We start from the raw sequence: 12,528 nt of genomic DNA on the forward strand, positions 1-12,528 counted from the left end.
TGTAGATTTAGTGTAATGGATATGATCTGTTGAAGCCCTCACCTAGATTTACTGTTTGTAGTGTAATTGTAGTTAGTTTGTAGTTTATGTAGAACATTCCAAGATTAATTGTAGTCTAAAATGTAGATATAATGTAGACATGATTGTGGATGATGTGTTTCCTGTTTGCCCTATAACTGTAGGTAAATTGTAGTTATTCTTATATTAGGTACTTAAACTGTAGGTAATTTGTACATTCACTGTAGGTAAACTGTAGGTAAATTTGTTTGAATTGTAGAACTGGTTTTATACATAATTGTAGAGTTTTTGTAGTTAATAGTAGTTATAATATAGGATTCATGTACCGCTTCACACCATCTATCACAATATGGATATGATCTGTTGAAGCTCTCACCTAGAATTACATAACAAACAGCAATAAAAATATTTTCAATCATAAAATAGTTTATCTACAATTTATCTACAACGTATCTACAATTATATCTACAAATTATCTACAATCTACAAATTAACTACAATTTGTCTACAAATTATATACAATCTAATATTTGATTTCACGATGTATTTGATTTCTACAATTTTTTCTGTAGTATCAATTGATACTTGTTCTGCAATTGTAGAAATCAGGATACTGTAGCTTGCATTCTCATCTACTACAATGGCATCAACTTCAAAATCTCTAAATCTGCCATAATTATCCCAATCCCCATTAAATTGTAGCATGATTGCGATTTTGGACATGATTTGTTGTTGATGTTTTTTTTGGATTTCTAGATTGAAAGAAGAAAAGATGAAGAAGAGATATATCTGATCGATAATTTGATAGAAGCAACGACGAAGAACAGATTTTTTCAACTTTGAGTTGTTGAAACTCGAAAATTTTGAATTCTACAATTTGAATTCAGCTCGTCGAAACTCTTAGTAGTTGAATCTGTTCTTATTTTTAGGAGTTGTTCGTTCTTTTTTTTTCTTCAGAATTTGAATTGTAGTTCTGGAGAAAAAAACGCAGATGAGAAATCTCCTTTCCCTTTTTAAAAATTGAATTTAATGTAGAATCAATTATCACCAAGATTCTCTCCTTAATCTTAACGCGTTTTTAGGGAATATTCTGCTCCTTTAATGTCTAATAGTCGAATGGTACAAATTTTGTAGGTAAAATGTGGACTGGGCGGGTAATATACAAAATATGCACATTTTTGGTAATAAACTTTCATATATGGTATAGGAAGGAAAAAAACCCAAAAAAAAAATCAAATTTTAACCTACTTTTTAGTTTTTTGAATTTACTCCAAAAATTTTCTGTTTTTAATTTGGCCCTCAACCACCGTTAATCACCCCTTAATAACCAGCCCTTAATTCCCAAATCCTTACGGCATACTCGAAATGTCATTTCCAACACATTTTTCCAGTTACATCTCCCCGTACCCCCCAAAAAAATAAAGAAAAATAGTGAATTTCATTCACAAAGAAGTTACTCTGCTTTCCTGAGATCAACACAACACAAAACAGGTGTCCTCCTCCTACTCTCCAACTTCCACAGCATCGTTCTCCTCGAAACGTATCGCAATCGTCGAGAAACAGCATCAATTTGCGTGGCGGAGTTTGCTATATCAATCTGCGTAGTTAAGAGGAGAATTTTCACCTAAAGAAGAAGAAAATGCTAGGGGATGGAGCCCAAACCCCTAGTCGGTGAGTCTACTTTGAACACTTTTAGCTCTTCTTTTACTTCTTGTTATTCTATTTCTATAATTAGCTCTCGAAGGATTTACAGTGATGATTTTTTTTTGGGTACTAATGAGTTTTTGGCGAGTCAAAGAGTTTTGCATTGAAATTTTTTTGCTTTTGAAAAATATATTCGGGTTACACGACATATAAGTAGCTAAGAGATTGACAATTTTTTGTTTTTATGTATTGTATCGAAAAAATAATGCACTTGCCAAATTGATTTCACTAGCATTATGATTACGAAGGCGCTGAGTTAGGAGCTGAAATTTTGTGCAGTTGGAATCCCTATTTTCGATTACACAACGTACAAGTAGCTAAGAGATTCAGAATGTTTTATGTTTATGTTATTTAAAGAAATAATGCACTTGCTAAATTCATTTGACTTGCATTACGGATTACGAAGATGCTGAGTTAGGAGCTGAAGTTTTGTGTGGTCGAAATCCCTATTTGGATTACATTAACGTACAAGTAGCTAGAGAGTGAAGACTTTTGGGTTATGTTAATTTTGGAGAAATAATGAACTTGCTAAATTTATTTGACTAGCATTATGATTGTGAAGGCACTGAGTTAGGAGTTGAAATTTGTGCTGTTGAAATCTCTATTTGTACTAGACAATATACAAGTAGCCTGAGACAGAAGATTTTGCGATTATGTTGGTTATTGAAGAAATAATGAACCTGCTAAATTGATTTGAATAGCATTACCGATGGGAGGATGCTGAATTAGGAGTTAACCATTAGGAGTTGAAGTTTGTCTTGTTGATCTTTTTCATTTTCTTATGTCGCTGAAATCAAATCCTTAGTTGGAGGTACAAGTAGCTGGAGTTGATAGGCTTTCACGTTTATTTTGTCAATTAAATGAAGTTATGAATCTGCCAAGTTGAATTTCACAATGTAACGATTCCTAAGATGCTTACAGTTTCTTATCAAATTTGCTTAAGAAGTATCAACTTCTGATTTTGGCACTTACCCTTGATATTGGGTAAGTAGATAACAAATTTCTGGCATGCATTACCATGTTTCAAGTCAATATAGTTTCAACTTCCTTTGGAAATGAAATGATGGTGAGGCTTTTCCTTCAGCTGATCGGCATTGAATGATTAATATGAAAGGTTTGAAATGGCTTTGTTTTGCTCCTCATCAGTGGTTTTTTCTTTATTTTCTAGGTTTATGTGATACGTTATTGTGAATTGCGTAAGAGTATGATAGGGGAAGTGAAGGGTGTTATACTGTTCGCTTCTATTTGTGTTAAATGCCTTCTCAAATTCAAACTCCATGCAGGTCTGATTTGCTATGTATGGTGAAAAAGAATTCAAAGATGTTAGGGAAAACCATAGTGGAAGATGAAGAAACATCGGATGTTGAAACAGATCCCGTTTTCTGGCATGACATTATGGACGTGTATTTCATTCGTGGCAGGGAGTCTAGGGGGCGTCAGGAAGACGATCTTGTATTTTTTGTTAAAAAATTGGTACACTTCTTATCATTTTCTCCTTGTTATAGAGTTTTTGGGTGCAACCTGCTGAATCTGAACAACAATTTACTGAAATTGAATTACTATGAGGATATATTTTGGTGTATAGCATTTGCAGAATCACGGGTCAAATGAAGATGAATCTGTGAACTCGCCATACTTTGTACGCAGGTGGGCACCTAAGGTAAAAGCGACAAGTTTTTCATTGGGATTCCGTCACATGCAAATTGAAGTACTTCCTTCCATTTAAGGTGTCAATCATTTGAATGTGTGCTGTATATTCACTAGAATGTGATGATCTTTACAGTTCACTAAGCTTGGAAATTTGTACTGATCATCAAGCTTAGTCTTTCATGTAATTGAAGGGGTTTAGAATTCATTTAGATTTTCTTCTTTAGTTATCTGGACTTAGTTTAATTTGGATTTTAAGAAATTTCGCAGCCTAACGGTTAAGATGGATTGTAATTTGTCCTTGTTTCGCTAAACTTTCTTTAGTGCTTATGCATGAAGGTCGATTCTGATGATCTATATGTTAAAGAAAAAAATTAAGGTACTTCAAGATTCTGGATTAAGCCTGAAATAGAGACTTTAATCCAAGTATATGGGACTGGAAAATTACATCTATGATTTGAAAAGGGGTAGATGTTGGACGCCCTACATCTTGATTAACTGTTGCAAAAAAAAAAAAAGGTTATTGTTGCCAAATGCTACCTGGAGGAGTGGCAGTAAGGTGTTCCTATATTTTGGTTTTGCATGATAAGATGAGTTGTCTTCTTTCAAAATAGGCAATGCAGCAGTAGTCCTTGACTCCTTTCTAAATAGTGGTTGATGGTTGATCAATTTGCAACTGATGGATAGAAATACTAGAATTTCGCAAGTTCGTCAAAAAGCTGTAGCCTAATTTGCTGATTAGTAGTCAGAAAAGCATGTCAGTAAGAGCTCATTCAATTTCTGATGATTTCTCTTTGTTGGTTATCTTTTTATTTGGTCCGTATGTTACTTGGGGACATAGACTTTGGAGATCTTATCCTGGTTATGTTTTTGACTGGGAGCCAGTGAGCGCTGCAGAACATTTGTGGATGTGGCAGTATGCTGTGAGGACTTTCCATCTATTTGTGTTTTAAGATCATGTCACACTAAAAGGACTTGACATTCTTCATCCTGCAGAATGATGTAGATTTTCCTTTGGCAGAATATATAACTGGACCCTTAAACTTGGCCTTTTTTGTCACTTGGACACTTAAACATAGAGTTGTTCCTATCAGGCCCTTCAATAACCACATTTGTGCCAATTAGACACTTTGTAGACCATCTGAGAAAAACTTTTATAAAAATTAAACCTTTTTATTTTGAGAAATGGTTTCATTCGCGCTAAAGCAGCAGCATACTTTCAAGGCTGAAGGAAGACGCGTGTATTACAGTTGCCTCTAACACCTTAAAATATTCCACCTTATAGAATTAACCCCCAAAACAAACTGAAACTCATTTTCAGAAAATGGAAAACCTGACCGTTGGCTCTGGCGACTTAGTGCCCTAAAAAGCTCACTGAAAATTTCCTCCGTTCAACTTCATCTCACTTCTTCTTGTTTCGATTTCACTGAAATATCACGCTATTCTCTCTATTCCTCGTCTAAGTTGGTGTAGCTTACAAGTACCGTGTAAAGAGAACAAGCATGCCAAATAAGAATAGTCAAATCCATGTACACTAAACTTTCTTTTAAAAAAAAGGTAAGAGGAAATATGATGGGTTCACGGGAAGAAGAAGAGAAATAGAATGTAGGTTAAAAGTTAGCTTTAATTGGAATAATATATTAGAATATAATAATAATATAATAATAATCATCAATCTTTTTCTCATCTTCACGCGCCCTTCCCCACACACTCAATCATGTCACTACAAAGTGTCTAATTGGCACAGATGTGGTTTAGTTGAAGGGCCTGATATAGAATGTAGGTTAAAAGTTAGCTTTAATTGGAATATAATATTAGAATATAATAATAATATAATAATAATCATCAATCTTTTTCTCATCTTCACGCGCCCTTCCCCACACACTCAATCATGTCACTACAAAGTGTCTAATTGGCACAGATGTGGGTTTAAGTTTGAAGGGCCTGATAGGCAACAACTCTATGTTTTAGGTGTCCAAGTGACAAAAAAAGGCCAAGGTTAAGGGTCCAGTTATGTATTCTTCCTTTTCCTTTTGCATTCGTTTTGACTACTGTCCCACTTTACTTTTAAGTCTATTCCTACTTATATAGCACCGATGAGCAGGGGTGTTCATAAAAACCCGAAAAGCCGAAAACCAAACCAAACCGACCAAAAAAATCGATACTTTTTGGTTTGGTTTGGCTTTGGTTTTGAATTTTAAAAACCGATCAAATTTGGTTTGGTTTTGGTTTAATCAGAGAAAAACCGAACCAAACCGACTATCGGATAGCTAATTAAATTATTATTACACCTATATATATGTATATTTTATTACAAAGTTTCAAAAATTTTATGGTAAATGTTAATAGTTTGCCACTTTTAGTATAGTTCTTTACCTTTACATTCTAGTTTGATTGGTAGTTTTCTTTTGTTAAGTGTAAGAATCCATTTCATGTTAAAAATAATATATTTTTAATTGAGTCCTTAAATTATTTATCACTATTTGATTCAATTATCATCAATATATCTTGGTAAATAATAGATTTTTCAAAGGGCAATTGATTTGATACTGTTCCGTTGAAAATGTGGTGGCCGGAGTATGTGTTTAGTAGTATATTTCTTATATTTAAGAAAAAACCGACAAATAACCGAAAAAATCGAAAAACCGACAAAACCCGACATAAACCGAATCGAGAAAAAACCGACTTAATTGATTTGGTTTGGTTCTAATATTTGAAAAACCGACTTACTTGGTTTGGTTTCTTTTTAGAGAAAAACCGATCCAAACCGAACCATGAACACCCCTACCAATGAGGAAGTATATTTTAGGAAAGGTATAGGTTCTCAAGTTCTCTAAATTTATGGTTTAACATCTTCTACTTGCTTACATGATATATTTTATTAACTGATTAAGTAATGCAAAGTGCCAAATTTTGATATGAAAAATGTAAGATACAGTGATCAGATAATAATTCATCCAGATTCCACGTTCACTTTTCTTCTTATCTTCAAGTTTTATTAATCATGGGTGTCCTGGGCCTGGGTTGATATTATCTAAAGGACACATTCTTCACTCCAACATTGATGACAATATTGATGTTAAGAATTTTATTTGACAATAGCTATAGAAATTATGTAAGTGAAAGAGATGATGGTTTCTCTAGCTTCGTTGCTTGGATAAACTAGTGTTAAGAAAGATGAATGAATTAAGACAATTGATTGTTTGTTTAACTTTATATTTGATTGTGGTTATGCTAAAGGTGAGATTGATAAAAAACAGTTAGTTATTTACCTTCGTCAGAATATAATAGATGATATAAGATGTTTCCAAAGGTGACAAATTTCTATTGTTCATTATCTTCCTGGCAGTTGGATGACTTAACTGGCGCAAGTTCATCAGATGTTGATTGGAGGCGCTCCTTTTACTTGAACTTAATTGCTCAAACTTCTTTTAGTGTGACGGTGGCAATTTGTAGGTACTATTGCTTATTTCTCTTTGTTCCATGATGGGCTGTCTAATATTCTATTTCACATGGTTGTGATATCTCTTTGACTGTACTCAGTGTTTTATGAGAGAAAGAAAGTTTGTGTGACTCTTGAGTTATTCATGAACTCTGGTTAATAAGGGAATCATCAGAATAACGCCTATAAAATTTTTGAGTATCTTCTCAAATATTCCTGTTATTTGGTTTTTGATAAAAGAGGAACTTCTGCTGTTAATTTAACTTTTGCCAGGATGTACAGTGTTGTTTAATCAGATGTTTATTGTATCAGCTAAAGCTTAGCAAACTTTTAGTATTCTCTTTAATGGTTTTTTCCCTTTTCCCTTTTTTTTTCTTGGTTGTTGTAGTCAGCAGGTCCTTAAGAATTACCAAACTGGCAAAGACAAACCATTATCTCCTATATACAAGGCAAGTACGCAGATCAGAAATTTCATATTAGTGCTCATATTACTCGGATTTGCATTACTATTCAAGCAGTAGTTGTGTAATAAAACCTGCTCCCACTTTTATTACTGTAGCAAGCCAAGTAGAATCTTTGTGACATGTTGGGTGCTTGGCTCATTCTATTTTAGTTTTCTTTCCTCAAAGATTCACATTAGTGAACGGCAAATCTGGGTTTATCTTTTATTTCTATGCCTTTTCAGGTTATCAAAACTGTCTATGCGTCTCCAAGTCGTATCAATTTTCACTTGGACTCAAGGAAGGCAAGTATTTCTAACATCTAGAGATCCATATGGCTCCTTTTATGCTTGATTAAAGTGTCTTCTGATGACATTATTGATATACAATCAGGAAGTAGAAACGACCTCTGCCTACCCAGAGATATGTTTTGCAGTTGATGACTTTGATTCCACTTTTGATGCAGTGGTAATACATCTACTCTCACACCACTTTTGTTAAGTTGCTATGTGGTAAAATATATATTTTAGTGACTCACAGAAAGGTATAACATACAAGAAAGTGTGTTGGTAACTTCGAAGTTCAAAGATTGTTGCCCATTCTCAGATACTTTTCAGGCTGTTGGATTTGGATTATCAGAGCAGTTAATCATTCTTGGTTTCCATGTTTACTCTAACATCTCATTTGCATTAGATGTTTAAGCAACCAATTACCTCTTGAAGGATCACGGTGGTCTATCATTTTGCTTGTAATCCGTTAATCACTCTTGGTTTTCATGTTTACTTAACATTTCATTTGCATTAGATTTTCAATCAAACAGTAACCTTTTGAAGGATCACGGTGGGCTACTATTTTGCACGTAATCCGTGTATAATGAAGTAGGCATTTTGGACATCTTTTGAAGTTTCAGACTTCAAAATACCTTCATTTGATAATACTAGAATTCTGTACCTATAGCTTGTGTTCATGTTCTAGAAATTCTAGAAGCTTTTGCTGCATCTCTCAAGTCGCTGACAGTTGAAATTTGCAGTATCTGATCTTCCAAAGATGTTTTTAATCCTAATTTTGCTCTATCCACCTTATGCAATTTTACTACTTTGGTTTCTTTTTCTGTTGGGAAGAATATCTGGTAATTTGCCAACCAGATCCTAATTGTCTAGTGATTCTCTTCCATGGGTTTTTAAATGATGAAAATTATGGTATGCTTCATGAAATGCAATTTTTGCTTCACGCTCAAAGAGTCCTGCAAATCATGTTGGCGATTCTATTGTTGCCACCTATATAATTACCTTTTCTCAAAAAAAAAAAAAAAAAAAAATCAGGAGTATGAACCCCCTTTAGCAGTATTACTGCTGCTTAATTCTCAAAGACTTGAGTTGTCCTCGGAGCATGATTAAAGACATTGGTACAATAGGTTGACATTATCATTCAATACTTTGATATGAAGAGATAATTGATGCCATGAATGACACCCTGATGGAGCAGTAGAATAGATGACATTGGGATACTCATTCTTGTGTTTCCCTAGTTTCCGGAAAGAACAAATGTTGCTTAAATTTTGTCAGAGATTGATTTCTCCCATTAAATTGGGAGGAGACATGAAATCCGAGGCATCATTCCGTGAAATGACAAGTCTGATGATTGCTTCCTCTCTCACTTTTTGATGCGACAACAACTATAGAAGCATTGCAAATTATCTTTCTTTCAGGTCTTGACAGATGTAGATCACTGCTATTGTGTACTTTTAAATGCACATGATGGGGCTGCATTCCCGAGCGAGAGAAAACAACAGGACTACAGTCCTGCTAATTCTTCAAAGAGTGATACAAGTTCTGGAAAAGTACCAACTTCAAAGGTTCGAGAAATTGATTTTCTTTCGAAGTGAATAGCATCTGTAATTCTTGCTTTGGTGCTTTTAGTTTGTAATGACATGCTGTAAAATTAAATTACAGCATTTTGAATTCTACTCTATTATTTGTTAAAGAAATGGAAACTTGTGTAATTAATATAATTGACAGCACTTCTATTAATCATGCAAAAGTGTTCATCTGTTTACCTGCCTCCTAAAGGAAAACTTTAGAGAAGCCAAGCAACCCAGTGATGATGCTTTTTATGAGGTAAATGGAATATATCGTCTTTGGGCTGCTTGGCTTCCCAAAAATTTTCCTTTAGGGATGATGTATTTGGTCGTTTGTCCTAATTTGATGTCTTACCGCCCACCTTCTCTACAATCATATTTCCTTTCACTTGCACAGCTTAAAATTAAGCACTTACATTTTGCTTTTTCAAATGTTTGAAAGAGTTTTGATTATGTTTTCTCTTGCTTGCAAGCTTCTTGACAAGGTATTTTCAGGTCCTCATTTGTTGACATTGACTTTATTTTGTATTTATCGTATAATCGTAGTTCTCATGAAAATTTAGTAGTGTGAAGTTCTTGGCTTCTTGACCGTTTGTAATGTGATTCCAGATCACTCTTTTCTCAGGCTTCGTTAGCTATCAAATGGTCCGAGATGCATATGATGGTAAACCTGCTATTTCAACATGTGGTCTTCATTTACACTAATTGTTTGTCGTTTCTTTTAGTTATGCTGCCTAATCAATTTTAAACGTGAAATGATGAACCATAGACCTTTTCCACTTTGCATGTTCCTCTTGCACTCTGTTGTAGACCAAAATGACCTGTGTAGCAACTAAGACAAGATTGCTCTGATGTGAAACTGATAGGGAACATTGTGAGGATTGCATTTCATAATATGACCTTACGATCTTCGATCCTCTCTTTGCCATCAAAAGTGGTACTAGTTGAAAAGATAATTTAATGAATGAAACATTGCATCGAGTTTTAAATTCATCTTTAAAAGTTTTTTGAACTCTTGAGACTTTAAAAAGTTGGAAAAATAATATAATTGGTGGAATGGGTACCCTTTCTGCAATGTATTGCATTATCTTAGTGGTTGTCTTCTTCTTATTATAAAGTTGGTCGCTTACTTGTCTAAATTTTTTTTGTAGAACTGCATCAAAATAGGAAGTCTCACATCAATTAGGATGGGGGAGTACTTTCTCAAAACAAAGATTAGGAATTTTTTTTGGGGGGTGGGGTGGTGATCATTTAAGGGGTTGATGTCACAATCACAGCTCTGCAATGCTGATTTTTAAGTGAAAGAGTTGATGTAGTAAATGATCAAATTTCAGTTGCAGGTTGATTTCCTAGTCCTGTGTTTATGGCAGTTAAGTGGAAAAGGAATTCTGGTAATCTAATTGTTTACTCCTTTTATGTTTGATCGCAGCTGGAAGGTCTGGATTTGGGAGCCTTCTCTCACTTCATTCTGTCGGGAAAACTGACAGAATTTACATGAAAGGCCCTGGAGGACGTGGGGAAGTTGAAGTAGCTGTGTCTGGTGTTGTAGGTAAACTGAAAAACAGTTACTGCTTCATCATATCGTACCGCAAACTTTGATCTCTCTTTGTGGGCTATGTCATTTGATTTCTTGCTATAAACTTGGTGGTTGGTTAACTACTTGAAGAGTAATTTATTATATCTTCTCAATTTTGCTCAGTTGATTCAATAACTCAAAAAGGCCAGTAATTAGATTTTATTTGGATAATTTCTTAGAATATTAGAGAAACCTGAATATTGTGCTAGTATGCATGACATTCTTGCAACTTTGATGCATTTTAGTGGGTCAGTCCATTTATGCTGTCGTTTTTTGAGCTAGAAGATTTTCTTTTGATACAAATCAATGTTGCAACTGTAATTGTTCACTTCAGCTGCAATCAAATGTATTAAATTGTTTAATTTTTTCTTCCAGCCGAAGTAATGAATATTGTATGCCCTAATATTGATTGATCTATTTAGACCTTCTGCAAAGTTAATAATCGTGCTTTTACTTCTCTGTGTATCAGATCAAAGCAAGCAGGACTTCAGCCATCAATCTGTAGATAACGACTCTAGAAAAGGATTAAGCTTCAGTGCTGTTGTGCGACGAGCTGCATCAGTTGCATCAGAGGCAGCAAAGCATGCATATGCTGCTGCTTCTGCTACCCGAGATGAAGGAATGATCCCCCTTAAGTGCTGCTTGATGTCTATATCATTACCTTGGGAACATATTGCTCATGATCTTTTGTTCAAGGTGAGAGCTATTTCAATAAGCACATAGTTCTTCCTTCAGATTAACGTGTTTGGTTATTTTTTTCACTGGAGTTCCTTTCATGAGTAGAGCCCTGAATGAAGTTTCTTGTTTCCATTTCAGGGAAGTCCTCCAGTTAACCTGTAAGAGTGCCTTGTGGATTTCAAAGAGGACCGTATAATCTCTTCATCAAACTCAATAGAATAATAGGACTTAAAAAGTTTTTGACTCCAGAGATGGAGAAGACTAAAGAACGTTACAGGAAGGCGAGATGGCTGCTACATTATGAACAGAAAAAAGTGGTGATAATATGTATATAAGTTGCCTATCCCCATTTCCCCCACAAGATTTGCTTCCCATGCACAGCATATTAGCAGATATCGAACTGTTGTGTTGAATTGGCGTGTTATTTGCTATCTACTTTTGTTCATTATAAACAAATGCTTTTAGTTTAGCTACCTGAGATTCATTTATTGCTCTATTTTTCTTCTATCATGGTTGACTGATTTGACTCCCATTTAAAAATAGGCACAAAATTCCAAGGGAATGGAGGATTGGACTGGCTATATATGTACAAAGATCCGTTATAGACAATTGAGGTCGTGTGTGTTGGGGTTGAGATATAATGCGAAACTGTGTGACATCTTGGGGTCATAGCGGGATTCCTTTGCGTGAACCAATATTGAATACTATGCGTTTTTGTTATCTTTATCTTTTTGCTTATTAATTTTAGTAGTTTGGGTCGGTCGTGGTATTCTTTTTTCGTTTTGAAATTTCTTTTTCTGGTTAATGAAATTGTACAATTCACTTGAGTGATTCTGGGTGGTCAATCTACACCATCCAATTTGATATAGCTTACAAAGTAGATGATTCAGATTCGAGTTGTAAGACACCTGCTCCACCAAGACTTGCACCATTCAAGGATAAGCTCTGTTTGTTTAACAATTTTCGTTTGATAATGCTAATGTCTGGGCCAGTTTGCGCATACCTCAGACTTTTTTTGTTGGGTACGTGCTATCTCTTACCAACATAAAGAAGTATTGGGTTATTCGGGTTCAGTTCTTCCCTTAGAAAATAATTCTCTGCATCTCCAATAGTAAAAGTCTTTCAACCCCCCCCCCCCCTCTCCCACCGTCCCACCACTAACACT

General features: G+C 34.7%; 1 protein-coding gene across 1 annotated transcript; it reads left to right on the plus strand.

The window, feature by feature from the left end:
* The first annotated feature begins 1,386 nt into the window (after positions 1–1,386).
* LOC109244266 (uncharacterized protein KIAA0930 homolog) lies at positions 1,387–11,859 on the plus strand. Its single transcript, XM_019411325.1, has 12 exons — positions 1,387–1,689; positions 3,006–3,195; positions 3,308–3,382; positions 6,719–6,825; positions 7,200–7,260; positions 7,497–7,556; positions 7,645–7,719; positions 8,960–9,106; positions 9,719–9,773; positions 10,539–10,658; positions 11,155–11,381; positions 11,502–11,859. The coding sequence occupies exons 1-12, from the start codon at positions 1,658–1,660 to the stop codon at positions 11,523–11,525; spliced, it is 1,173 nt and encodes a 390-aa protein (XP_019266870.1). The 5' UTR covers positions 1,387–1,657; the 3' UTR covers positions 11,526–11,859.
* The last annotated feature ends 669 nt before the right edge of the window (positions 11,860–12,528 follow it).

This window comes from Nicotiana attenuata, unplaced genomic scaffold (assembly GCF_001879085.1).
Source record: "Nicotiana attenuata strain UT unplaced genomic scaffold, NIATTr2, whole genome shotgun sequence".
Lineage (NCBI taxonomy): Eukaryota > Viridiplantae > Streptophyta > Magnoliopsida > Solanales > Solanaceae > Nicotiana > Nicotiana attenuata.